The 27,674-nt window shown below is 34.3% G+C and overlaps 1 protein-coding gene across 9 annotated transcripts in view; it reads right to left on the bottom strand.

Moving 5' to 3' along the window:
* PTK2 (protein tyrosine kinase 2) overlaps positions 1-27,674 on the bottom strand; it is a 389,065-nt gene that overhangs the window by 49,731 nt on the left and 311,660 nt on the right. For 8 of the 9 annotated variants that reach the window (XM_051971146.1, XM_051971147.1, XM_051971149.1 and 5 more), the window contains one exon: positions 9,244-9,355. In XM_051971146.1, the coding sequence (XP_051827106.1) occupies positions 9,244-9,355 (112 nt within the window). Of the gene's footprint in view, positions 1-9,243; positions 9,356-10,068; positions 10,212-27,674 lie in introns of those variants that run through there. The other variant, XM_051971154.1, reaches the window with a different exon arrangement.

Raw genomic sequence — 27,674 nt, forward strand, 5'->3', positions numbered from 1 at the left:
GTGAAGAAGCTACAAGTCGAGATTTCAGCGGAGTTACGCCAGAAGCCCTCTCTCTGAGGCAAGGCAGAATATATTCCGCTTGGCTGGCTGGTGGCAGACGAAGAGTTTTCAAAGGATAATGCTACGAGTAAGAGTTCAGTGGACAACCAGATTCATCTTCATCTCACACCACTGTGGTAGGTGGCTGGGCTCCTGCACTTCCCCCACTGAGACCAAGCTGATCTGAAAGACTCACCAGAAAGCTAGCCGAGCCCCAAGAGAAGGAAGCAAGAGATTCATTCCATCTCTGTGTTGGTCGGAGGCTGAAGAAAGCAGAGGCTAACGGACAGAACCTTTGGATTTGGAGATATTCGGAGGGCCCTAAGCTAAACCGGCTGTGTTTTGAGAAGAACAAGAACCCCAACATTTGAACTCATAACATGTCTTCATTTTGTAAATGAGAAAATCAAGGCAGAGAGGTGTTGGAAGCCGAAGGCCCTCGCCCAGGTGCCTTTCTCATGGCCCCAGCCCAGATGTCTTTTCCCCACCCTTTGCTGCAACAGAATCGCGCAGGTGGTCAAACAATCCTGAAAACTGCAACCAGGCAAAACGGTCTTGAGAATCAATCTTGAGTTGTCACCACACTATGTTCCTGCTCACTGGACCAGCTATAGCCCATGTTCTTTTCCCAGACCCTACCCTACTTCTCTTTCCCCTGCTTTTTCTTATATAAGTTGTACCCTGAGAGCAATAAACTGAGACCTTGGCAACAATCAGCTTGGTCTCCCTCCTCTTTCTTGCCCGTTTCTCCTCAGGCTGGATCCTCCTCGAAACCCCTACGAGTAACTAGGTCTCGCTGGTCGAGATAGAGAGGGGAAGTGATTTGCTCAAATTCAAGCTAGTAGTATAATTGGAACATTAAGAATCAAACATGTGAACCATCTGCCAGAAGTTTGGTGCAAGGGTGAGGAAAGACATTATTTCAGGCCAATACCTAAAAATGGTTTTACAATATTACCATGCTCCCAGTTACCCAGGTTTGCCATTTAGGTGTCATCCTTAATTCTTCACTCTCTCTCAGTCCCCCATATCCAGTTTGTTGCCAAGACTTGTTGATTTTGTCTTTACAACAACAAGTGAAGATCAAATGAAATAATATTTGTAAAGTGTTTAGCACTGTGCCTAGTAAATTGCACATACTTAATAAATGGTTATTCCCTTTCCTTCTTTTTTCACAACATACAGGCCCCTCATCACTCCACATCTGGCTGCTGCCATAGCACTGTTCCAATTGTTCCCTGATGCAGGTTTCTCTCCACTGCAGTATGTCTTCTACTAAGCTGTCAAATCAACCTTTCTAAGATGCAGGCACAATCATGTATTTTCCATTCAACAAATTCCAGTGACTTCTTACTCCCTTCAGTATCAAATAGAAAACCCTTTGTTTGGTTTCTCTTCCTTCCCACCCAACAAACATAGTGACCCAGTGATACCTGGGTCCCTTGCCATAAAACATTCTGTCTTCCAATCCTGCATGTTTTAACTGCCTGGTTTCTATGTTCAAAATTCTCTCCTTCTTCATTAAGGAGAACTCCTGGCTTTCTTCAAGTCACAGATAAAATATCACCATCTATAGGAAGCTTTTCCTAATCTTTTTTTAAAGCTAAAGCCTTTTCTTTACACTTAGTTATTTGCATGCTGCTTCTGTCATTAGACTGTCAACTCTTTTTTTACCCTTCTTTGTTTCCCTAATGCTTATCATAGTGCCTGTGCCTGGCACATAGTAGGAATCTAACTGGGAGATGGAGGTAGAATAGAAGAGCATCAGTATTTGTACACTGACTATAGAAGAGGGAGAAAACTATTAAAAATACATGTATGGCTGAGATGTCTTGACATTGCATCAACTATACCATACCATAACTTAAACTTAGGAAACACAAAGAAATATTAATGGAATTAACAATGATTTGGGCTCCTCCAGTGCAGGGATGGGCTTCAATGCAGAATATTAAAGAATGTTCTGTGAATCATATTAATTACTTTTATAGTTCTTATATCCCTTCCAGCTCTATGATCTGACAAATCTGTGATGGTATATATAATAGATACACAACAGATACAAATTTATTCTAAGTTTTTATGTTAAGGTATCATGTCATTTATGAATGGAAAGCTGGCCTCTGAATCAAGGAGACAAGGGTTCAATTATCACCTGATGTCTGGTAGAGCCCTAACATCTCTGAGTAACTCATGTTATGAGATACAGACTAACTGCTAACCTACATTTGGTATGGGAAATGTCTGAACTGGGACTTTTCTACACCAATGATATAAGAGATCTAGATAAAAAAATTATAAATAGCTTATAAAAATAGTCTTAAAGATGTATGACTAGAAAAGGAGATGTTTTAGTCATGTAGTAAAAGTGATATATAATAGATGGAAACTCTAAGCATTGGAGCTAGAAAACGGGATTCATATATAGAAATGTGATTTATACTGTTGAGAAGCACCCATAACAAAGACTCTGGAAATGTTTAAATATTACTGAGAGTTCATTAGTAAATAACATTCAATCACTCATTTTGGGAAGTGTTTTAATGTTCTACTTCTAACTAAATACAACTTCACCTATTTTACCACTATTTTGTGTTTTGAATCTGAAGAATTCATTTTTTCCAGTTTTTGTAAATTCTCTTTCTACTTATTCAGAAAATTTAGCTCTAGAAGCCTCATTTCCTACTTGTACTTAATGGAACTGAAATTTTGTTGTGATAAAAAAAACTGTGGGAAGAATATAAGAACTCAATAGAACCTGGGATATCACTAGTTCATACAGGAAAGTAAAGCAGTTAAATCATGTTGTCACCCAATTTCAGAGTAATTGAATACCTTTCTGGGTGAAAAATTCTGTAAACATAAAAACTGAGGGAATTTGACAAGTGATATCTATTGATTAATATAGAAAACATGGCTTGACTTGAATAACAAAGGCATTCAATAATATGATTGTAGTTTGTTTATAATTTACCATATGTCTTTAGAAGGTATAGTAGAAAAAAGATTGGTTTTGCTGTCAGAGAACATGATGATGACAATGATAATAATGATAGCATATAGTATGTCCCAGCTGTTGTGCTAAGTGCTTTACAAATATTATTCTATTTGATTCTCATAGTAACTCTGAAAAGTAGGTACTGTCATTATTTACATTTCACAATTGAGGAAATAGAAGCAAATAAGTGACTTGCCCACAATCACATGGCTGGTAAAGACCTGGGGCAGAATTATAACCTTGATCCAAAATCCTGATCTCACTTACAACCTAGATAGTATGGGATAAGTCACTGATGTTGTTAGTGTAGAAAGACTGTCCCTTTCAGCTATACATCCTAAAAGTCTATTGTTGTCTAGTAACTAGCTGATGGATTGTGTATCTTGGGAGAAAATATTAACAGACAGATACAGCCTAAGAACTTGATAGTCAGGAAATTAAGATAAATTTTGTCATAGCATTAAAGTAATCTTGGTCTCTGGAACATAAAACCTAGTTTTGAATTCCTGGTATTATACCCCTACTTACGGGTATGTGACAAGTAACTTGCTTAATCTCTCTGTGCCTCAGATTTTTATCTGTAAATTGGGACTAGCAGAGATGTTGGATGGATTCAATAAGATAACGTGCTTTGTAAATAGAAAGTCACTATTGTTTTTGCTGTTTCCACAATGAAACTTCATTCATGCTGATGCAGAATGGCTATCAACCTATCCAAAGTAAAGCTTCAACTCTTTAAAATTTAATATAAATTTTCATTAATTTTTTTATTCCAAGCTTTGATACCAAAAAAGGTCATTTCCATACATACAGAAGAAAATGAAAATACAATTCTCTATAAAACCCTGACCTTTTAGAACACTTGCTTTAAAAAAAAAAAAGGATATAATAAATTCTACATGTTATTTTTTAAACTGTTCTACTTATTTGTGTTTCTTTCCAATTTTTTTCTGTTCTCTTTGGGACATTTAAAAAAATTCTTCAACAACTCTTATAGCATCACTATCACTACCCACTTTCTATGTCCTCACCTATCATTTAACTGAGAGAAAAAAAAAAAAAAACCCTTGCAAGAAATAATCATAGCCAACCCAAAAGAATCTACACAATGGCCATGGCCTCCAAAAATGTCTTTTTCTGTACCCTTCGCCGATCACCTCTCTGCCAGGATAGGTAGATGACATGGTTTATCATAGGTATCCTGGAGACACAGGTATTTACTGCATTGATCAGAGGTTTTAATCTTTTAAGATTGTTTTTGCTTACCCAAAGAACTGCTGTTCTTCTAAAAGAACTGTTCTCTTGCATCAATTCACATAGGACTCTCAGAAATCATCTTTTGTAATCTCTGACAGCCCAATAATATTCCATCATACTCATAAGACACAATTTACTCGGCTGATCTTCAACTGTCTAGGAGACAATCTAACATCTTAAATCCCAGAATTATTTTTCCTCCCCTTTTAAATTACCATTCAGGATCACAAGTGTGCTTTGCTTGTGACCATTTCCTCTAGCTCTAGAATTTATCCTTTATCTTAACTTCATCCTTTCACTCCTATCCCAATACGTAATTTCCTTACTTTTGATTATGTGTTTTCTATGTATCAGCATAAATCTATTTGATATTAAGAGTAAAGTTCATGTAATGGTACTTCCCTGACTCCTTTCTCCACCTTTATAAATTCTTTTCATGAATCCCAGTTATGAGAAATAGCAAGTTCCATACCTCTCCTCCTACTTTTTACACTGGGATATTCCTCCTTTTATTCTCCCTTATTTTTCACCTCTTCAAACATTCAAGAATGAATATAACCCACCCCCAGGTCCTCGTTTTTCTTATTGAATTCTCTTAATGCCTTTTTGAAGATAAAAATCAGTAGACATTTATTAATTACCTACCTAATAGTAGGTAGTGAATAGTATGTGACACCAAGTGACTTGCTTAATTTTTCTATGTCTCAGTTTTTTCATCTGTAAATCGGGACTAGCAGGCATATTGGATGCATCCCTATGAGATGATATAATTTAGAAATGTGTTATATGAATGGCCACTATTGTTTCGGTTATGTTTCTACAATGAAACTTCATTCATGTTGATGAAATCATAACAGTGTCAACCTATCCAAAGAGAATTGCCAAGTCTTTAACATTTTAACATAAATTTTAATTAATTAAAATAAAAAACCTACCTACACTGTGACATTAAAGTTTTAAGGAAACACTTGTTTTTGTTCTTTCTCATTACTGCGTTAAGATTGTATCATCCGATACATCTTTCTAATTGCTCATATGAATTTACCATTTTAGGTTTCTGAGTACTACTGTGTTGTATTTCAAAGTTTCTATTTAGATGTTTCTGATGAAAAGATCAGAGCTAAAAGTCCTCTGTTCCATTAAGGATTCATTCAAAAAATAGGATTATATTTAATTCTGGAGGGTAGGTCTTTTGCATTTTGGAAAATTACATCCTATGATGTCCTCTGGCTTTTAGAAGTTTCCAAGCTCATGTGACCTTTCTTGGAGTTACTTGGTACTTAAATTATTTCTTTCTGGATGTCTCCTATAATTTTTTTTTTCCTGACATGAGAGTTCTAGATTTCGGTTATGAAATTGTGGAATCTTTTCTTTAGAGACTTCTTTCAGAAAGTGAGTGTTGGGTTTTTTTTTTATTTTTGCATTACCCTTTGGTTGTAATTGATTTGAGTATTTTATTATTTCCTGAAATAGACTGTATAGGCCTTTCTGTTTCCTTAAATCATGATTTCCAGGGAAAGCAATTACTTTTAAGTTATGTCTCCTTAACGTTTTTTTTTTAAACACAGGTCAGTGGTTTTTTGTATCATATATCTTCTATTTTCTTCCTTTTTATTTTCTTGTTCTGTTGATTTTGTTCTAATATTTCTTTCTTTCTTGCTGAAACAATTGGGGTTAAGTGACTTGCCCAGGGTCACACAGCTAGGAAGTGTTAAGTGTCTGAGACCAGATTTGAACTCAGGTCCTGACTTCAGGGCAGGTGCTCTATCCACTGCACCACTTAGCTGCCCCTGTATTCTAGTATTTCTTGTTGTCTCATGGAATTGCTTATTTTCATATTTTATTATTCTATTATGCATAGAGACCATGATTTGGGTAGGAAAGATTCACTATTATCTTCTTACACTTCCAATTTTTCTTCCAATGCATTAATAATCTTTTGAAACACTGCTTCATTTTTTTCTATGTTTTCAAAGGTTCTCAGGGACAGTCCATTTCTTTTCCTTTGAGTATCTGCTTGTACATGTTGCAAAGTTATTCTCTTTTTTTAAGACATCTTCAGATTTGCAATAATTTTTCATAATAAGTTGGTGTTTTCTTAACACTTCCTCAACTGAGACTTTGTGAGAGGATCAGAGAATCTGCGTACTGATTGCTATGTTTTGAGTTTCAATGGTTGGCCATTCTAGGTCTTACTCTCCTGTTCAGATCTCCGTTTTGTAGGTACCTTGTCTGGCACCTAATGGCAGTGTGCTAGGAATCCTGGAGCCCTTGGATTGGTCTGTAGGGTTCTACTGTGAGCTCTGCACATTTACTCCAGCACTTCCAAGGTGCCTACCCTGGGGCACTATTACTATTACTGCAAAGCCTGAGAAGTTTCATGCTCCTGGAGGTATATGTTTACTAGTATCCACATACTCACCACAGTGCAATGCACAACATAGGTGCTTCACTAATGTTTATGGGTGATGATTATATCTATCTAATCTAGCTGGGAGGCTACCCTAGTCTATGGCCTCCTTTCAGCTTCCCAGATGACCTCTTCTATAGTTCCTGTGTAGAAGAGGTAGATTATTTTAGTTTCACACTGTATTCATTCATCATGATTTGCTCTGATGCCAATTTAGGATTTTACTGGAGTTAAGTATGGGAGATCTTCTGGTTCAAGCAGAGCATCTCACAATATGATAATAATAATAAAGATTCATAAAGCACTTTGAAGTTTATAAAGGGCTTTACATGTTATCTCAACTGATCTTCATAACAGTCCTGTGAGGTAGGTAATATTATTCTCCCCATTATACAGATGAAAAAACTAAGACTGAGGATGGCAAAGCAGATTGCCTATAGTCACAAAAATACTGTCAGTGGCAGGATTAGAATCATGAAGCTTTATAATAAAGCTTCATATCCTGACATGACATATCCATGATATATCAAGACTCTGGATACCAAAGGCTACTCGTCTGTGGGGTATAGATTATATAAATACTCTTCTTCACGCAGGGGTGCAAATTTTTCTGCTAATCAGGATTGGCCTAGCAAAGTTTAGAGGAGCCCATTACAGTCTGATTGTAGGGATTTTTTTTTTTTTAAGTCAAAGTGATGATCAAAGATCCTAAGTTAAAGATGGGCTGTAACCTGTGTTGGTGAAAGGACCACCCACACTAACAAAATTGCTGATCTTTTAAGAATTGAAGGAATAAGATCCCAAAATCTAACTGGTTACATTTTGTGACCACTTTGGAAAACAAAAAAAGTCCAATTTAAACTGTGCAAAAGACCAGTAAACAACCAAAGTTCATTCCATACAAAGCTCCTGAGTCCAGTGATTTTTTTTTTTTTAAAGCTAGTAGAATATTAGAAAACAAGCTTATTCACTATCAAGGTTACCTCTATAAGCAGAGACATGTGTTAAGTACAGTTCTTAATAAAAAAACTAACAATAGCTAGTGGTTATATAATACGTACTTTGTGCCAGGCATAGTACTAAGTACTTTTTTCTTATGCTGTAACTGCATTTTAAAATGTGAAAAATATTTCTTGCTAGTTTTTACTGTACAATAATACTACAGATAAGCAAACTGAGCCACCAGGGAAGGGAAATTGTTGCTCAAGGTTCCCCCTAGCTATAACATAAGTCTCTTGGCTTAATGCTCTAAGTTGTTTTTGTTGGTTCTATTGCATTAAGATGGGAATTTATAAGCACTTAAAAAAAAAAAAAGCTAGCAAATGTCTGTGAATTCCCATTCAATGGAATTTACTCCAGTTTACTCAAGCCAATCTATTTGCTAACAAATCCCTGATAGTAACTATTAACTAAATAAAGGATTAATTTCCTTTTTTTAAACAAAGTCAAATATCCGTTCTAGCAATTCTACTATGGAAGATTCTAGTTTAATTAATGTGGAACAGTTACCATCAGAAGAAGAGGCAAAGGATACAGTAGGCAAGAACACTATTAGGACATTCTCTGCATAGGCTGTAAAAATCTTTTACTAGTTATCAATTACTTGGCTTCGTAAAACACCTAGTTAATTTGGTCAAAGAATTAGTTTTGGACACATTTCAGGGATACATTCTTTAATATAGGGCAGCAATTTTCTAAGTAGTGGTCCTTCTGTGCACTTCCCTCCTACTTTCAAGAGATCCAAACAAGTCAAAACTGTTTTAAATTAAAAATTTTTAATTTTAAAATTTGAATATAGTAAATATTAATAGCTATAACCACATCCTGAGACCAAAAAGTTTGAGTACTGCCCAACTAACACTGCAAAGTCCCTAACAAACAGCAGCAGATAGTACCTAATGTCATTTCAATGTATTTCCATTTCCAAGAAAACAACATATCAACAACAACAAAATGACCAAACATATGCACAATAATCTTATTAGCTAGGTTATCAAAGAAAAAAGGGATCTGATTGGATAGGATAGGAATATAAAAGCATTCTCAAAATATATTGTACAATGTAAAATGAATGCCTTTTTAATCTGACCCCATCTTCTATTGTAAACTTGCTTTTACTGATTAGTGGAATTCTAGACAACTGTAATTTGCTAAGGAGAAAAATGTTTTGCCCCGAGCCAGGCTCCTCTATGTCAAATTTCATATTTATGGAGGAAGGGAAGCAAGCCAAAAGTCAGAAAGAAACAAAAGAGAAATTTTGTTCAGCTTAATTATGATCCTTGAATTTAAACTTGAAACAACATCTATCTGAACATTGTCTATCAACATATTTATGGGTATTGAGAAAATTAGAAGTTAAAATGAGAATTAATGGGTATTGTAATTTGTGTTATGAAAACAAAACAAATCATATAATCTGGTCTCTGTAAATGAAAAAGTTATTCTCTAGTTTTTCTGCAAAAAAATAGCACTATAGCATTGCTGACACCTTTAAAGATATGAGATAAAACAGTTTTCAATAATCAATAAGTATGACTACCTTGGGAGGAGCTTCGTCTGAGCCTCCTGAATCCCAGGACACTGTGACTTGCCTTCTTGATTCCATTCTCATTCGTTCTTCTTGCTGGAGCTTCTCTTCCTCCAGTATTGTACTAAGGAGACAATAAACTGGGTTAAGGAGAACTGACATTTGTGTGTTAGTGCACTGTAAACCCCACCCTGAAAACCTCCTTAAAACAGTTCTCTTAATGCCTGAATACTCAAAGTAGTTGAGGGAAAAATTATTAAGGGATTCTTCAATAATGGGCCAGTAGGAGAGGGTTGCAAACTAATCACATTTAGGTTGCGGACTATCCTAGTTCTAAATAGGAGATTTCACTTAAAGCACATGCATGGGAGTAAACTCGAACAAACAAACCAGATAGTAATGGGCAGGACTGGGAGAGGGGACATAAAGAATAACAAAATCTCTGCATTTAAAGATTCATTCTGTGCTTGTGGCAAAGTATAATTACCCTGAGAAATCCCAAGAAGCAATTTATCAAGCAGATACATGTCTGGAAACACTGATTCTTCTTATGGAAAAAGTCTCTTTTACCAAACTCAGAAAGGTAACAACAAAAGCATTAGTACACTATGGGGACCCACAGTTAAGTTTCAGTTTAACTGGCCAACTCGAAACATGCCAAATATCTAACTACAATTTTTTAAAGCTACATTTTAGTATAGTAAGACCCTTAACAAAAGAGTAAAGAACTATGCAATATTATTTTCAATGATGACTTTCTGTTACAAAGATTAAAAAAAAAAACTATATTCTTTTAATGGGAAGAAAAAACAGTAAATAACACAGTAAATTACTTACCAGATTCTTACTATTACAGTGGTTATTTGAAGTTCAACATAATACTACTCCTCCTTCCTGCTCTGCTATGCAGATTACTAATCTTGGCTATCTGCCATCATTTAAAATATTTAAGAATGCAGCAGAAGTTACAAATCTGTTAGATTTTCATACTGTAGGAATTCTTTAGGGTTCCCAGCAAAGGCAGAGCTAGACAAAACCTTCACTACAATGGTAAACAATCTACTTCCTACATGTCTTAACACCAGTACGGTGGGGTTCTAATAATGAAACTCATTGAAAGCTTATAACCTCCCAGTTTATTGCACGAAACAACCACCCAGAATTACTCATGCAGAGTGAGCTCAGTTGTCCCAGAGCCTCTTCTAATCTGGGAATTTGCCTGACTGTTTCCAAAATACATTCCTGCTTGACTGGAGGCTCTGCTGTGCCATTTCTCTCATAGACCAACACACATAGCCATCTTTCAAAACTGGGAAAAAAACCAAAAAATTAAACTAGTCCTATTAAAAATTACCATGGAAAAGGCAAACCATGGGTATAGATACAAAACATGTATTTTTTTCAAAAGAAAAAGGAGGGATATTATTTCATTAAATGTGATTGAAAATTTTACAAAACCAAAATTTGATTTAGTTATCAAGTACAAAATTAACATTTCAGAGGAAATTTCTTCATCAAAAGTACCCCAAATATCATTTTGTCTCTGTTTCCATTATTAGGAAAATAAATAGCTGGCACACTTTTCAGAAATTTAAATAGCAACTTCAGTTTTAATAAAGGAATGTAGTTTATTACGACACAGTTTGAGAAAAACTGCAACTAGTGACCAAAATGCACAAGGAAATGAATTTTTATTAATAAGCATGCCATGAGTCCTGCATAAAATGGAATCCATTGTATGTCCAATTCAAACAATCTGATAATGGTTAAAAATGTGCAATCCTTAAAAGCATATTTCCATATTTGTCATTTTGTGCATGAAAATTCAGATCAAAAGGGAAAAAACCACAAAAAAGAAAAAAAAAAAACAAATGGTGAAAATACTATGCTTCAATCTACATTCAGTCCCTATAGTTCTCTCTGTGGATGTGGATGGCACTTTCTATCACATGATTATTGGAATTCAAAGGGATATTTTAAAAAAATGATTAAAAACTATGCAAACCACAAACTAGAATTATTTGCCATATGAATGATTTAGTTAAAAAACCTCAGCAAACCACAAAACTAATTGAGGGAATTTCTTCAATAAAGTACTAGAATAAAAATGCATTAATTAGCACTTATTGATAATTGGATACAACTATTAATTTAAAACTTTGACTAAATGCTGCTAAGTGTAAGGGATATAAAATAAAAAAGGTAAGGCAGTCCTTGCTATCAAGAAGCTTACAAGCTTATAAGTACAGACAGTTACATATAGGAGATTTCAGCTTCAAAATGACTGGAAAGGTCCAGTTGTCCTCAGAATTCAGTGTCAAAGCAGATAATTATTTTCTTAAATGTCACTTCCATTAATGAAACCATAGCTTTTAATATGAGCCACTTGACAATGCAACCCCAACAACATTAAAAAAATTATTATCAGGGTGGATTTATTACAGGAATACTCAAGATGAGTAACATTAAAATTACAACAGACTGTATTAATAGCAAAATCAATAAAGCACATGATTATTTCAATAAACACAGAAAAGCCTTTTTTATCAAAAAAAAATAAACAAAAAAGATGTGCAATTCTTCTAAACATACTTTCATATTTATCATGCTTCACAAGAAAAATAAGATTATATTCAATTTCTTAACCACAAAATAGGAATAATGCCTTTAATCAATTAACTCGGAGAGTTATTGTAAGGATGGGATGCTTTAAAGCTAATATATATATATATGCGCCCGTTTTCATCCTCTTCCTCCTCAATACTATTTCTCATTTTCAATAAACTGACACAGTTTAGACATAAGAGAATCAAGTATAAGAATACTTGTTATTCTTTTACATTTGTTATTTTTTATATGTAATATTTCTTATTTTTTATGTTTAACATTTGGTGTATAAAATTATTATTACTCATATACTACTTATATTAATATATCCTCAATGTTTTCTCTTTTAATCAACTCTGTTAATCCATGTCTCTCAGATGTCATTTTTTTTGGGGGGGAGGGGGTTGAGGCAATTGAGGTTAATGTCGCATAGCGAGGAAGCATTAAGTGTCTGACACCAGATTTAAACTCAGGTCCCTCCTGACTTCAGGGCTGGTGCTCTATCCACTGCACCACCTAGCTGCCCCTCAGATAACATTTTTTATATATGAAAATGAAGTTACTAATCCATAATTGACAAAAAGTTTGTATTTTGAGTCTCCCTTCCAAACCTAACGTCTCTCCCCTTCTCTAGCCAAATAATGCTACAAAAATGTCTGCTCCAAATGCCAGCGACATGGAAATAACACTAGGTTTTCAAAGATTATGCCAGTAGGGTATAACTTCTTACAAAAGGCTTCAAGTATAATTCTAACATCAGACTGCTTTCTAAGGATCAAATTACCCAAGCATGGAGAGACTTACCATATAAGAAACTGACTACTAAGTGGTGTATTTTTTGTCCATGCAACAAAGTAAAATAAGAAGTGGTCCTTATTCCCATGTGGCTTCTGCAGTAACAGTAACAAGAGTTTTTGAAAAGGGAACAAAGTATTATTGAGCCACAAACTTATTTTAAATCTTTATGAGAATACATGTATATGAAAGATATTTTTGAAAAGAAATGAGAAAGGGAAAGGAAGGCTTTTAAAAAATCACATTCCACAGGAGATTACATTTTTAAAGTCATACAGTTGGACTTTTTTTTTTTTTTTTTAGTGAGGCAATTGGGGTTAATTAAGTGACTTGCTCAGGGACACACAGCTAGGTTGTGTCTTGAGGCTGGATTTGAATTCAGGATCTCCTGACTTCAGGGTCAGTGCTCTATTCAGTATACCATCTAGCTGCCCAAATACAGTTGATTTAAAAGCATAGAGGAAACAAGATTCCATTGTGCTCATTGTTATTGGCTAAAAAAATTATATGAAATTCCTTGGAAATTGCTAGAACAGAGTTAGCTTTGTTCCATGATCTTCTGGTTATAAATATTAAGGATGGCATAAAACAGGGAATGAAAAATTTAAGGATCTGTCACTGTCACCTGTAAGCATATCTAGTACAGAGAACAAATGGAACAGGGATTCACCAACGAGAAGGTCCCCAAACACTCCTGTTTGAGAAAAACACGATGCTAAGGACATCAAGCTTGGGACTTCAATGCCAACTAAATAAAATTCCTGATTGCTTTAAACAAATAAATATCTATAAGTAGATAAAATATGCTTCTTGTTCAAATCATGATATGCATTTGGAAGAATAGCTCATAGAATTGGTCCATAAATACAAATAATCTTGGAAAAACTTGGATAATGAACTGGGTCATGAATTTAATATAAGGAAGAGAGAGAATTAACAAGAAGTCATTAGAAATGTATATGAAAGGAAAAGGTAGTGGGCTAATTGTATAGAGAACTGATGTTTTATCAAACTAGTTGCAACAGTATCCTCACATCATAAACAAGTATAAAGGAACACCACTATTATGTTGGGTGGACAACAAATGACATTTTAAAGGAGTATAAAGTCAGAAGTTCTAGTTGCAGGGAAGCTAGGTGGCATATAAGATAGAATACCAGGCCCAGAGTCAGACTCATTTTCCTGAGTTCAAATCTGGCCTTAGGCACCTACTAGTCATGTGATCTTGGGTAAGTGACTTAATCTTGTGTGCTCTTAGTTCTTTATCTGTAAAATGAGGTAGAGAAGAAAAAGGCAAAAGATCATCTTTGCCAAGAAAACCCCCATGGGGTCATATAGAGTTGGACTGAAATGATTGAACAACAGGGACAAAAGTCACATAGGAAGTAAGGTGTAAATGGGGTGTGATCACCATCTCTAGAGGAGGTATCTAAGTTGAGGCAATCACAGATGTATCAATGTAAGACTGAACATTTCCTTTATTCACTTGTATTCTTCTCTGCCTTAGTGATCAGTCTGTAGGTACTGTACATTAGCTAATCGGAGTTTAATGTCTGTGGCCACTGGGCACAACAAAGCTATTCAGCTGATACAAATATGAAATTTCTGATTTTGATCTTTTCAAATACATATTCTTGGATTAATGGCTCAGCGAAGAGGGAAAAATTAGACCCAGAATCTTAATTTCCCAATTCTACCTCTTATACTCAAATGATAAATTCTAGAAATACAACAGAATACATACAAAGCATAGTATTGCAAAAAGATAACTGGACTAATAATTGAGATCTAGGTGCTTGTCCTAGATCTGCAATTAGCTACTTGTGTGACATTGGAAATGTCACTTAACCTGCATGAGCAATATCTGCTTCAGAGGATTGTTAGGGGGATAGTACTTTGTAAATCTTCAAGTGCTATGTAGATTTGAGTTATTATAAGTAACAGCATAAACTCCAATTACACAATTAATCTCTAGGCATAAATAGCTTCTATGAAGAATTAACTTTTCTATGAATAACTTTTCTATTACTGAATATTTGGCACAAACTGACCTCTTCTTATTAGGATCTCCAGATTGATAGTGGGTACTTTTAGTACTTAATCAAATACTGAATACAATAATAATTAAACTGAATCACAGATTTTGTTTCACCAATATATTTGTAAGCTCTTTTGAGTTAAGGATCACAGATAATAATAATTCAGAGGTAGAAGAGGTCTTTGAGATTATTTAATCCAAATCCCAAAAAGGCTAAAGGAGTTTTAAAAATTAACACAATTAGTTAGAAGAGCTAGTATCATAACTAAGATTGTTCTTTCTGAGCCCAAATTATTTTTACTACTTTCATCTGGAATTTGATCTAAAAGACACTCTGCTGTTGGGTATTGATTTCCTATAGCAATGCAAGAGCCAAATGTGAGTGAAGGGGAATGGATAGATTCAGGGCTTTGAGAAGATATGTAGGCATTGCTGAGGGATGTAAGAGCTATCTCTGTCTTGTGATGTGTCTTTAGGGATGGACCCTTCTCTCCAAAACCAAGACCCTCTTTTATCACATAGTGACTATATGAAAAGAGGATACTTAGACATCCCTGCCCCTAGAAAAAAAATTGTATAATGGGTGAAAATTGTAGAGAGAGATTTACATCTGATATACAGAAATATCTCCCAATGTTCAGGGCTATACAAAAGTGTAACATCCCCCTTTCTACTCCCTCCCAAAAAAGAGGACTTCACTGAAGGTCCATATGCAAAGAATAGAAGACCAGATGTCAGATATGTTTTAATGGGAATCCCTTTCAAGTATGGGCTGAATCAGATGAACTGAGCTCCTAGAATCCTATTGTGTCCATAATAGCTATCCCAGTATTCAAGACAACATAATAAATATACATCTACTGTTGATGAAATTGTAAACAAATATAATCATTTTGAAAAGCATTCTGATAGGAGCCAATAAGGGTATAAAACTGGTCATACTCTTTTACCTCACTACTAGAATTTTTTTCCTTCAGGATTTTATTAAAAGAGAAAGAAAAATTATTTGTACTAAAGTATACACTAACAGTGTTACTTGTAACAGGAAAGAAATGGGAAAAAAACCTTTATGTTCAGGGACTGAGGAATAGATTAACAAACTGTGGTGTATCAATACAAAGGCATATTTCTGTAGAAGCGGAAATTACAAAAATATAATAAAGAAATGTCATGAAGTAATACAGAAGGAAAAAAGTAGTAAACATAATGACTACATAAAAATAAAACCAATAAATTCAGATAACTAGATACAAGATAAAGAGATCAGAAGAAAATGGCATGCGTATTTTTTCCTTAGACTGAATAATTTGAAGTTCACAATATTAGTTATGATTTTATTTATTTTGTCTGATTTTTCATTTTAACGACTATTAAGAACTGAATCACTTAGTTTATTTTAAAACTTTGCTTTAGAATTTTAAACAAATGTTTTTAATCTAAGAATGCAATGAAATCTAGTAAACAGAATAACTACGAATTTAGGTTCTTCATTCTTTATGCTTATTTGTTACTATTCCCTCACCAAAAATAAAATGTAAAAATGTCTCAGAGAAATTTTAATCTTTGTTGGACAGCAAAGAATATAAATAACCCACAAAAATGTCTTTGTTTTTACAATGGGAAGACCATTCCATAGATGGAGTAAAGAATACATGGAGAGATATTCCTGACCTTTTCCCCTCTCCAGCTGCTGAAGAACCTAAAGCAGTTACTTAGAATGTGCAGATGGTTAAAGGGGTCAAATTTAAGCATACTTTCCCAAACTACAAATATTTTTAGCAACAATAAGCTTTAGGACATATTTGTATTTCAAACTTTTGCTACAGAATAATGAAATTTTACATTTTTTTAGAATGGAGGAGGGGTTCAATGAAATTTCCTCATCTTAAATTTCCTTAGCTTGGTCAAAAAAAGACATGATATATAAAGAGATTTAAAAAAAAATCCAATAATTGCTAGAATACTTGGAAGTTTTCTGTGCAATTGTACATTATTTGTCTATGAATCACAAATGAAATAAAAAGAAAATAACTCCATACTAATTAAAAAAACAAAACAAAACCTTGTTCTATGCAAAAAAAAAAAAAGAAACAACTCAATCACTTTAGGACAAAGAAGGCAATCCAAGTGATGTAAAAATTTCGGGTAAAAGACAAATACACCCTGTGATGAAACAATATGTGATTTCCCCTTCCCCCCAATACTCCAAGAGACTTCATTTCTCTGGGTTCATAGTTTTCAGCAGTCAATGCAGAAGAGGCTTTAGCAAATTTTTGTTGCTGTGGCAATGATAGTTTTTATTATTAAACTATTTTGAAGGTGTATGAGTAGTTATAAAAGCAGTGGTAAATAATTCATTTGTTTCCAAAAGCATTGGTCTCAGATATAAATTTAGAAAAATAAAATATAATATTCTTTTACAAAGAATCTTGAGTTGTACTGTTTTAGGCAGTAAATCCTGAATGGAAACATAAAGACTGAGAATTGCAGTATACTTTGGAGGTCTGAATCATACAAAAAAATGTAAAGAATTCCAAGAGCAACCAAATATCAAATGATGTATTAAAATAGTTCAAATCCCTCAGTTGACAGAAGGAGAAACTGAATCTAAAAGTTTAAGTATTACACATATACACACATATAGTTAGTAATAATACTAATTTTACAATCTAAGTCTTCTGACTCTCGTCTAGGATTCATTCTACCATGCCATGCAAACTCACATTAGCATTTCAGAAAAATCTGTATACAATCTCAAAAACAAACAGTAAAGAAGTTAGTCGGAACTCCTAGGGTGATTTTAGGAGAAATAATTTTAATTTCTGATTTTGTCACTATCTTGCTGTGTTACCATGGCAAAACCTTTACTGTCTCCAAATCTCAGTTTCCTTATTAATAAAATGAGGAAGCTGAATTAAATTAGGGGTTGTTTATCTTGAAGTTCACAAAAGGAGTATATGCAAAGAGTTTAGGAAATCTGTGAACCTGAATAGGAAACATACATCTTCATTTTCACTAATATTTTATTCCTTTGTACTTTTATGTATTTCATTTTGTGTATTTAGATATATTATTCTGAAAAAGGGTCTATTAAGTTTCACTAGTCTCCAAAGGTGTCCATTGACACATAAAAAGGAAAAGAACCTTGGTATTAGATGGTCTCTAAGGTCCCTTTGAGTCCTAACAATTTATGAATTTAGGCCAATATAATGATTTTTAACTAATCAATTAATAATCAATAGATATTTTTAAATGCCTAATTTGTGCCAAGGACTGTGCTAAGCAGTAGGGATATAAGAAGGAAAAGACAATTTATGATCTAATGTCCAAACAAACTATAAACAGAACAAATAGGAAATAATTAACAAAGGGAAGGCACTAGAATTAAGAGGGAGTTGGGAAAAGCTTTCTATAAAAGATGGGATTTTCAATGGAATTTAAAGGAAGCCATGAAATTCAATAGGTGGAATTGGAGAGGGAGAAAATCTTAGCATGGAGACAGACAGAAGAAAATGCCAGGTGCCAAAAGATGGACTGTTTTATTCAAGGAAAAGCCAGGAGGCCAGTGTCATTACAGTGAAGAGTATGCGTTAAGAAAAAAAGTGTTAGGAACCTAGGAGGGTAGGAAGAAATTAAGTTATGAAAGGTTTTTGAATATCAAGCAAGGGATTTTATATTTGATCCTGGAGATGAAAGGGAGGCACTAGAGTTTACTGAGGAGTGACTTAGTCACATTTGTGCTTTAGGAAAATCTCTTTAGTGACTGAAGAGTAGAGTAGAAAGAGATGTGAGGCAGGCAGAGACACCAGGAGGCTAGTGCAATAGTCCAGGCATGAGGTGATGAGGGCTGGCAGCAGAGTGGTGGCGGCAGTATCAGAGAAGAGAAAGGGAAGAGGTGAAACTGATAGGCTTTGGCAAGAGACTGGATGGGGAGAGATGATCCAGGCTGACTCCCAGGCTGTGAGCTGAGGGACAGGATGATGAGGTTACCTCTATAGTAATAGAGAGACTAGGAGGCAGGGAGAAAATAGGGGGAAAGATAATGATTTCTATTTTAGATACGTTTAAGTTAAGATATCTACTGATTATCCAGTTTAAAATTGGTTGAAATTTTAACTGAAACCAGTTAAAATTTGGTTGAAATGGAGACTGGAATGTGAAATGTGAATTTTAATTCTGCAAATGAAAGTGAGATAATAGTTAAATCTCCTCTGGAGCACATAATTAGTAAAAACTAAGAGCTGCTAAAGCTGCTGTAAAGTATCCAGAAAAAACAGCATCAGAGAAATTGGTGGTGGTGGTGGGAGTTGGGGGTGGCAGAAAAGAAGCAAAAAAAAAAAAAAGCAAAACAAAAAACCAATTGGGAAGCAGGGAAATTTGTTTGAACAAGTTTGTGAGAATACCAGTTTTGAAACATGATCTTTTATAACTATCCAACATTGCCTCATCGTGATGGAATTGGCCTTTCTAAAGAAAGAATGGATATTTCTAAGACTGTGGAAATCAAGTATCCAGACCTAAGAGAAGGCTGGAGATGGTACAGAAAGAAGCTACTACCAAAAGGCTCACATTCACAACCAAAGGGGTTCATTTTACTTTTAATCCAGACATATTAGAGAACAGTGAACTGCATTTAGATTGCCAGGAATAATATAAAAGTTATTATGGAAGGTATTTTAAAGTATAAAGAAGAAGTTACCATAATATCCAACTCAGAACCCTCAGGAAAAGGGAGATCCTGAGTACTGCATTCTTGGTAAAGGCTTCCCGATATTGGTGCAAAGAGCTGAACTGAGTAGATTCAGAACTCTCTTAAAAAGCCAGTGAAGTCATTTAATACTTTTAAGAATTATAGTTGTAATAAGGTTTGTAAAATATTCTCTATAACAACCCCATGAAGTTTATAACACTAGTACCAACCATTTGATTTTTAAAGATAAACAAGAAGACAAAGTTAAAAGAGATAATTTAACTGTGGATCATAGTATCTGGTGACCTTAGAGATCATCCTGTTTATAGTCACACTGCTAAACGTTAATGGATTTGTTAATATGGTGTTTTAACATTTGCTGGTTTTGTATATTTTTAAAAGTTACATTACCAATTCAGGTCTGTTCTTTCTTCTTTTGTTGATGAAAGGGTTTAGAGTTAAACATTTTTCTTTGAGTATTGCTCTAGTTAAGAAGAGTTCCAAAATTTTGGCATGTTGTCCCACTGACAGAATTACCATTAGTGAAATTGTCAATGGTTCTTATGACTTATTCTTGATTCACAAATTTCTTAGGACTGTTAGTTTCTAATTTTTAATTACTTGTTCAATGATAACATTTAGCATTTATATAGCACTTAAAATTTTGCAAAACATTATACAAATATTTCATTTTATCCTCATAACAAACCTGTAATATAGGCAATATAATTACCCCCCTTTTATAGATGAAAAATGAAGCTAAACAACTTGTCCAGGTATCACATAGGCAATATGCCTGAGGCAGTATTCAAATAGGTCTTTTCAACTCCAGGCCTAGTACTCCATCTTCTTCATTAACCTTACCAATGATTACATATAATATTTATTGGCTTATTAAAGATAATATTTAATCACCTGGTCAATTTTTGTAAATGTGTCATGTTAAAGCTGAGATATATGTATTCTTTGTATTTCCATACAAAAATAGTCAGAGATCTATCATATCTTTTTATCAGTTTTATCTATCATATTTGTACTTTGAAAAAAATTCTTTTGGAGTTCTTAATTTCTTTTATTTCCTTATTTATGCCTAGCTTTGAAAATGGTACTCTCTGATAACAATTCTTTTTTTTTTTTTTTGTTTTTTTAATTTTTTATTTAATAATTACATTATATTGACACTCGTTTCTGTTCCGATTTTTTTTTCCCCTCCCTCCCTCCACCCCCTCCCCTAGATGGCAAGCAGTCCTTTATATGTTGGATATGTTGCAGTATATCCTAGATACAATATATGTTTGCAGAACCGAACAGTTCTCTTGTTGCGTAGGGAGAATTGGATTCAGAAGGTATAAATAATCCGGGAAGAAAAACAAAAATGCAGATAGTTTACATTTGTTTCCCAGTGTTCTTTCTTTGGGTGTAGCTGCTTTTGTCCGTCATTTATCAATTGAAACTCAGGTCTCTTTGTCAAAGAAATCCACTTCCATCAAAATATGTCCTCATACAATATCGTTGTCGAAGTGTATAATGATCTCCTGGTTCTGCTCATTTCACTTAGCATCAGTTCATGTAAGTCTCGCCAGTCCTCTCTGTATTCATCCTGCTGGTCATTTCTTACAGAACAATAATATTCCATAACATTCATATACCACAATTTACCCAGCCATTCTCCAATTGATGGGCATCCATTCATTTTCCAGTTTCTAGCCACTACAAACAGGGCTGCTACAAACATTTTGGCACATACAGGTCCCTTTCCCTTCTTTAGTATTTCTTTGGGATATAAGCCCAATAGAAACACTGCTGGATCAAAGGGTATGCACAATTTGATAATTTTTTGGGCATAATTCCAGATTGCTCTCCAGAATGGTTGGATTCGTTCACAACTCCACCAACAATGCATTAGTGTCCCAGTTTTCCCGCATCCCCTCCAACATTCATCATTATTTTTTCCTGTCATCTTAGCCAATCTGACAGGTGTGTAGTGGTATCTCAGAGTTGTCTTAATTTGCATTTCTCTGATCAATAATGATTTGGAACACTCTTTCATATGAGTGGTAATCGTTTCAATCTCATCCTCTGAAAATTGTCTGTTCATATCCTTTGACCATTTATCAATTGGAGAATGGCTTGATTTCTTATAAATTTGAGTCAGTTCTCTATATATTTTGGAAATGAGGCCTTTATCAGAACCTTTAACTGAGAAAATGTTTTCCCAGTTTGTTGCTTCCCTTCTAATCTTGTTTGCATTAGTTTTATTTGTACAAAGGCTTTTTAATTTGATGTAATCGAAATTTTCTATTCTGTGATCAGTAATGGTCTCTAGTTCATCTTTGGTCACAAATTTCTTTCTCCTCCACAAGTCTGAGAGATAAACTATTCTATGTTCCTCTAATTTATTTATAATCTCGTTCTTTATGCCTAGGTCATAGACCCATTTTGATCTTATCTTGGTATATGGTGTTAAGTGTGGGTCCATGCCTAATTTCTGCCATACTAATTTCCAATTATCCCAGCAGTTTTTATCAAATAATGAATTCTTTTCCCAGAAGTTAGGGGCTTTGGGTTTGTCAAACACTAGATTGCTATAATTGACTATTCTGTCTTGTGAGCCTAGCCTTTTCCACTGATCCACTAATCTATTTCTTAGCCAATACCAAATGGTTTTGATGACTGCTGCTTTATAATATAATTTTAGATCAGGTACAGCTAGGCCACCTTCATTTGATTTTTTTTTCATTAATTCCCTTGAGATTCTCGACTTTTTATTGTTCCATATGAATTTTGTTGTTATTTTTTCTAGCTCAATAAAATATTTTCTTGGAAGTCTGATTGGTATAGCACTAAATAAATAGATTAGTTTAGGGAGTATTGTCATCTTTATTATGTTCGCTCGGCCGATCCAAGAGCACTTAATATTTTTCCAATTATTTAAGTCAGACTTTATTTGTGTGGAGACTTTTTTATAATTTTGCTCATATAATTCCTGACTTTCCTTTGGTAGATAGATTCCCAAATATTTTATGGTATCAACAGTTATTCTGAATGGAATTTCTCTTTGTATCTCTTGCTGTTGGGTTTTGTTGGTGATGTATAAAAATGCTGAGGATTTATGGGGATTTATTTTGTAGCCAGCTACTTTGCTAAAATTATGAATTATTTCCAATAGCTTTTTGGTAGAATCTCTGGGGTTCTCTAGGTATACCATCATATCATCTGCAAAGAGTGATAGTTTGGTTTCCTCATTGCCTACTCTAATTCCTTTTATATCTTTCTCGACTCTTATTGCTGAGGCTAGTGTTTCTAATACGATATTAAATAATAATGGTGATAGTGGGCAACCTTGCTTCACTTCAGATCTTACTGGGAAAGGTTCCAGTTTTTCCCCATTGCATATGATGCTTACTGATGGTTTTAAATATATGCTCCTGACTATTTTTAGGAAAAGTCCATTTATTCCTATGCTCTCAAGAGTTTTTATTAGGAATGGATGTTGGATTTTATCAAATGCTTTTTCTGCATCTATTGAGATGATCATGTGGTTTTTGTTTGTTTGGTTATTGATATAGTCAATTATGCTAATAGTTTTCCTAATATTGAACCAGCCCTGCATTCCTGGTATAAATCCTACTTGGTCATAGTGTATTATCCTGGTGACAATTTTCTGTAATCTTTTGGCTAATATTTTATTTAAGATTTTAGCATCAATATTCATTAGGGAGATTGGTCTATAATTTTCTTTCTCTGTTTTCAGCCTATCTGGTTTAGGTATCAGTACCATATCTGTGTCATAAAAGGAGTTTGGTAGGACTCCTTCAATCCCTATTTTTTCAAATAGTTTATATAACATTGGAGTTAATTGTTCTTTAAATGTTTGGTAGAATTCACATGTAAATCCATCTGGTCCTGGGGATTTTTTCTTAGGGAGTTGATTGATAGTTTGTTCTATTTCTTTTTCTGAGATGGGACTGTTTAGGATATTTACTTCTTCCTCTGTTAGTTTGGGCAAGCTGTATTTTTGGAGGTATTTTTCTATTTCATTTAAGTTGTCGAATTTATTGGCATAAAGTTGGGCAAAGTAACTCCTAATTATTGCTCTAATTTCCTCTTTGTTAGTGGTGAGTTCTCCCTTTTCATTTTTAAGACTAACAATTTGATTTTCCTCTTTCCTTTTTTTTATCAGATTTACTAAGGGTTTGTCTATTTTGTTGGTTTTTTCATAGAACCAACTCTTAGTTTTATTAATCAATTCAATAGTTTTTTTACTTTCAATTTTATTGATCTCACCTTTTACTTTTAGAATTTCAAGTTTAGTGTTTGACTGGGGGGTTTTTAATTTGTTCCTTTTCTAGCATTTTTAATTGCAAACCCAATTCATTGACCTTCTCTTTCTCTATTTTATACAAATAGGCCTCTAGAGATATGAAATTTCCCCTTATTACCGCTTTGGCTGCATCCCATACATTTTGGTATGATGTCTCATTATTATCGTTTTCTTGGGTGAAGTTATTAATTATGTCTATGATTTGCTGTTTCACCCAATCATTCTTTAGTATGAGATTATTTAGTTTCCACTTATTGATAACAATTCTTATGGTTTTACATTTTAAAGTCTAAGTTCTCCCTGAATATTGGTTAGCTTTTCCTTTAAGAATTTAGATATAATCTCATCTGAGTACATACATTTAAAATAATATTCACATCGTATTTTTCAAAATAATAGTTTCCTTATCTTTTAATCAAATCTATATAGTTGAAATAATATTTACTGTTTTGATTTTTTTTAGTTTAGCTAAAGCATAGATGATTTTTGTTCCAGCTCTTTATGTTAACTGTGTATGAATTTTTATGTTTTAATAATTTTTTTAAATAAATAAAACTATTGGATTCTATCCCTTTTTGTCCCCTTTCTATCCTCTTCTTTTTTATGGAGGAGTATTCACTGCAATCACATTTATAATCATTAAGTACTTTTCTTCATCTTATATTAAGTTTTCCTCTCTGCTATCCAGTCCCTCTTGACAAAGAAGGTGGTAAAAAGAACTGAGTTTCATCAATAAAAATAATTTTTTTTGTAATTTTCAAATCTTTGTACTGTTTTTGCCTACAACAATCATAGTTTTCATTGCAATGGTTAACATCGGTTTCATCCCTAATATTTCTTTTACTCTTCTTACAATAAATAAGGTCATTTTGAGTAACAATGTACCAGTTGGAATAATCTTCCATTTTTTTAATTGGGGTGGATGTGTGTGTGTGTGTGTGTGTGTGTGTGTGTTTTTGTGTGTATGCATGCACATATGTGCTCCAGTATTTTTGATCTTATTAGATTATATATTTGATATCCTTTACTTCCTCACACCAAAAGTGTGCTACAGCATCTCTGGTGGTCATTAAAGTGTGCAGTTAAAGAAATACAACTTTTGTACATTTCCTTAGCTTAATATCCATTCTTAAAGATCACAGTATAAAAATGCAACAAAACATGTGTGGATGGTAGGAAATCTGCTTAAGTCTGGCTTTATTTGATCAAAGTCATACATTCTGAATGAGCCTATTATTGGGGGAAGCATGAACATATGACCATTATTGCTACAAAATTAAACCTTCTCAAAATGACTGCTTGTCCCAAAAAACCTGCATGTCACTATAGTATAGATCTGACAGTTAATAAATTCCTTTTGATTAACTGGCAAGATAGGAGTTATAGGTAAGATGAATTCTGTTCTAGCTGAACATCTGGATTCAAAAAACCATGATTAATAGAACAATATTAAATAAGAGCAGTGATGTCAAACTCATATAGAAACAAATTGCTGAGGCATGTTGATTTGAAAACAACAAATTAATATTATCTCTGTTGTACTGTACTTTTATTTATTTTGCTGAACATTTCCCAATTATGTTTTAATCTGGTTCAGGCCCCAAGGTACACCTTTAATTTAAGAGATGCCTTTAGTGGGGTACCACAGGGTTCTTCATGGCTGTGTTCTAGTCGATAATTTTCTAGGTGGCTCAGATGAAGGTTCATTTAAATAGCTAGCATCATGGATTATAGAATCCAGGTTTAGAAAAAATTTAATAGGTTAATATGACAGGCTGAACTTAGACTAAGATGAAATTTAATAATTGTGTGAGGAAACATAGATAATAAATGATATGAAAGATGTGAATATTGAAGTGGTTTTAGGTTTCATAGGAATCAGTGATATGATTATTAGGGGGAAATTTAAGTAACTGAAGGGCAGTCATATGGAAGAGGAATGAAATTTATTTAAAAGATTCACCCCCAAGGAAAGAATTAAGAGTAATAAGTGAGAGCTAAAGAGAAGCAGATTTTGGCTTCACCTACTATAGAGAATGGTTTCTTTTTTTTTCTTTCTTTCTTTCTTTTTTTTTTAAGAGACCAATTTAATAGTTTATTAAATAGAGAGATATACTGGGACCAAATGGATCTTGGTCCCAGGGCTGGACGAGACTATAGTCTCAAAGAATCCAGCCTATAGAGAATGGTTTCATTGAGGTGAGAGTGACATTACTGCAGGTCTGGAACCAGAAGCACAATCACTAGACCGAATAGCTAGAGAGGGAATTACTTCTCAAAATTTGGAATTTCAGATAGGGATTGCTTTCCCAATCCTGCTCCAAAAAACTGAGGAAATCATCTAGTGAATAGTAAAGCATTTTATAAATGGGAATTATTATTATTTACTATCTCATTTTATAACAGAGAAAACTGAGGTCTAAAGGAGACTTCTATTATTAGAAATTAAGAAAGGAGTCAGTGTAAAGATTGAAAGATCTTTCAATTATTCAATCTAAAAAGATTGAATAACTAGGCCTTTAGTTGGCTTTAATATTCTTATTATGTGTGACAGAGAAGTATAGATAACTGCTAAATAGAAGTTAAGTATGTGGACAATGTTTGTAGAAACTAATTAAGGTCAACTATATATTGAAACTGCTTATATAATCAAGCTTCATCTCATGGCTAAATTTGATGAAGTATACTGTGTTTCCCTGATAATAAGACCTATCCTGAAAATAAGCCCTTCCCTTACTGTGTAAGATTCCTCTAAAATAAGCCCTCCCCCGAAAATAAGCCCTATTGAGATTGCTACTGTTGTGAAGGTGATCCCCTGCACTACACGCTACATTACGGTACCCTCTGTATGCACCCCCCCCCCCCCCCCCCCGGTGAAACGCACTCCACACTCCAAGCTGCATCCAATCAGAGCTGCAGCAGTGAGCGCGTCATCCTGTTCTTCCCCAGTGATTTGCTTACTGGCGCCATTGAGAGCAGTGCCGCGGAGGAGAGCTGAGGCAGGACAACATAAAAACCCAGTATGTAAGCGGGAGTGAGGGGGCATGATGGAGGATAAAAAGGGCATGATGGAGGATAAAAGAAGAACTCAGCCAGCACTCACAGCGCTAAAGAAATGAAGAACTTCCTTGCAGAGAGAAGAATAGATAAAGTAATGATTCCTGCAGGAATGACTGCCTATCCCCAGACCCTTGATATTGCAATAAACAAGCCATTCAAGGACCATTTGTGCATGGAAGTCAATGATTACATTGAAAATAGAATGGAAAGAAATCAGCATGGAAACTTTGTGAAGCCCTGTCTGCAAGAAGCCGTGACTTGAGTGAAGAAGTCATGGGATAAAATTACTGACAGCTGTGTCACCAAGGCACTACGAGCAGGTTACCTAGACAAGACATGTTCATTTAAAGAGAGCTATATTGCTGGACATGACAGATTGGGTCCACTTCTTCTGAAGGAAATAGAGGCTCAAGATATCCAGGACGGAATTCAGGGTATGGACACTTATGACGATGTTGTTGAAGAATATGACGTGATCATGACTGAATAAAGGTACTTTTTTTTGTTCACATTTACCTGTTTACTAAAATTGCTGTCAACGTTCATTAAAATAAGCCCTCCCCTGAAAATAAGCCCTCTGAGGTTTTTCTGTCCAAAAAAATAATAAGATGGTATCTTATTATCGGGGAAACATGGTAGGACCAGTGCTCTATCTCCTGCACTACCTAGCTTCCCCATTTTTTCTCACTCCTTTCTCTAGCTTTTGGCACTATAAGTTTCTCCTCCTAGATGCTTTTTCCTTTCTAGAGTTTGAGACACCTCTTCTGATTGTACCCTCTGTCTAAATGCTTCTTAAATCTTCTTTGCTGATTTTCCATCCATTTTGCACCCACTAATTGTAGTTGTTCCTAAGACTCTGTCTCTTCTTTTTTCTCTATATATGTGCACACTCAGTAATCTCAACAATTTCTTTGGTTTCAATTACTATC

This window comes from Antechinus flavipes, chromosome 1, assembly GCF_016432865.1.
Source record: "Antechinus flavipes isolate AdamAnt ecotype Samford, QLD, Australia chromosome 1, AdamAnt_v2, whole genome shotgun sequence".
Taxonomy (NCBI): Eukaryota; Metazoa; Chordata; class Mammalia; order Dasyuromorphia; family Dasyuridae; genus Antechinus; species Antechinus flavipes.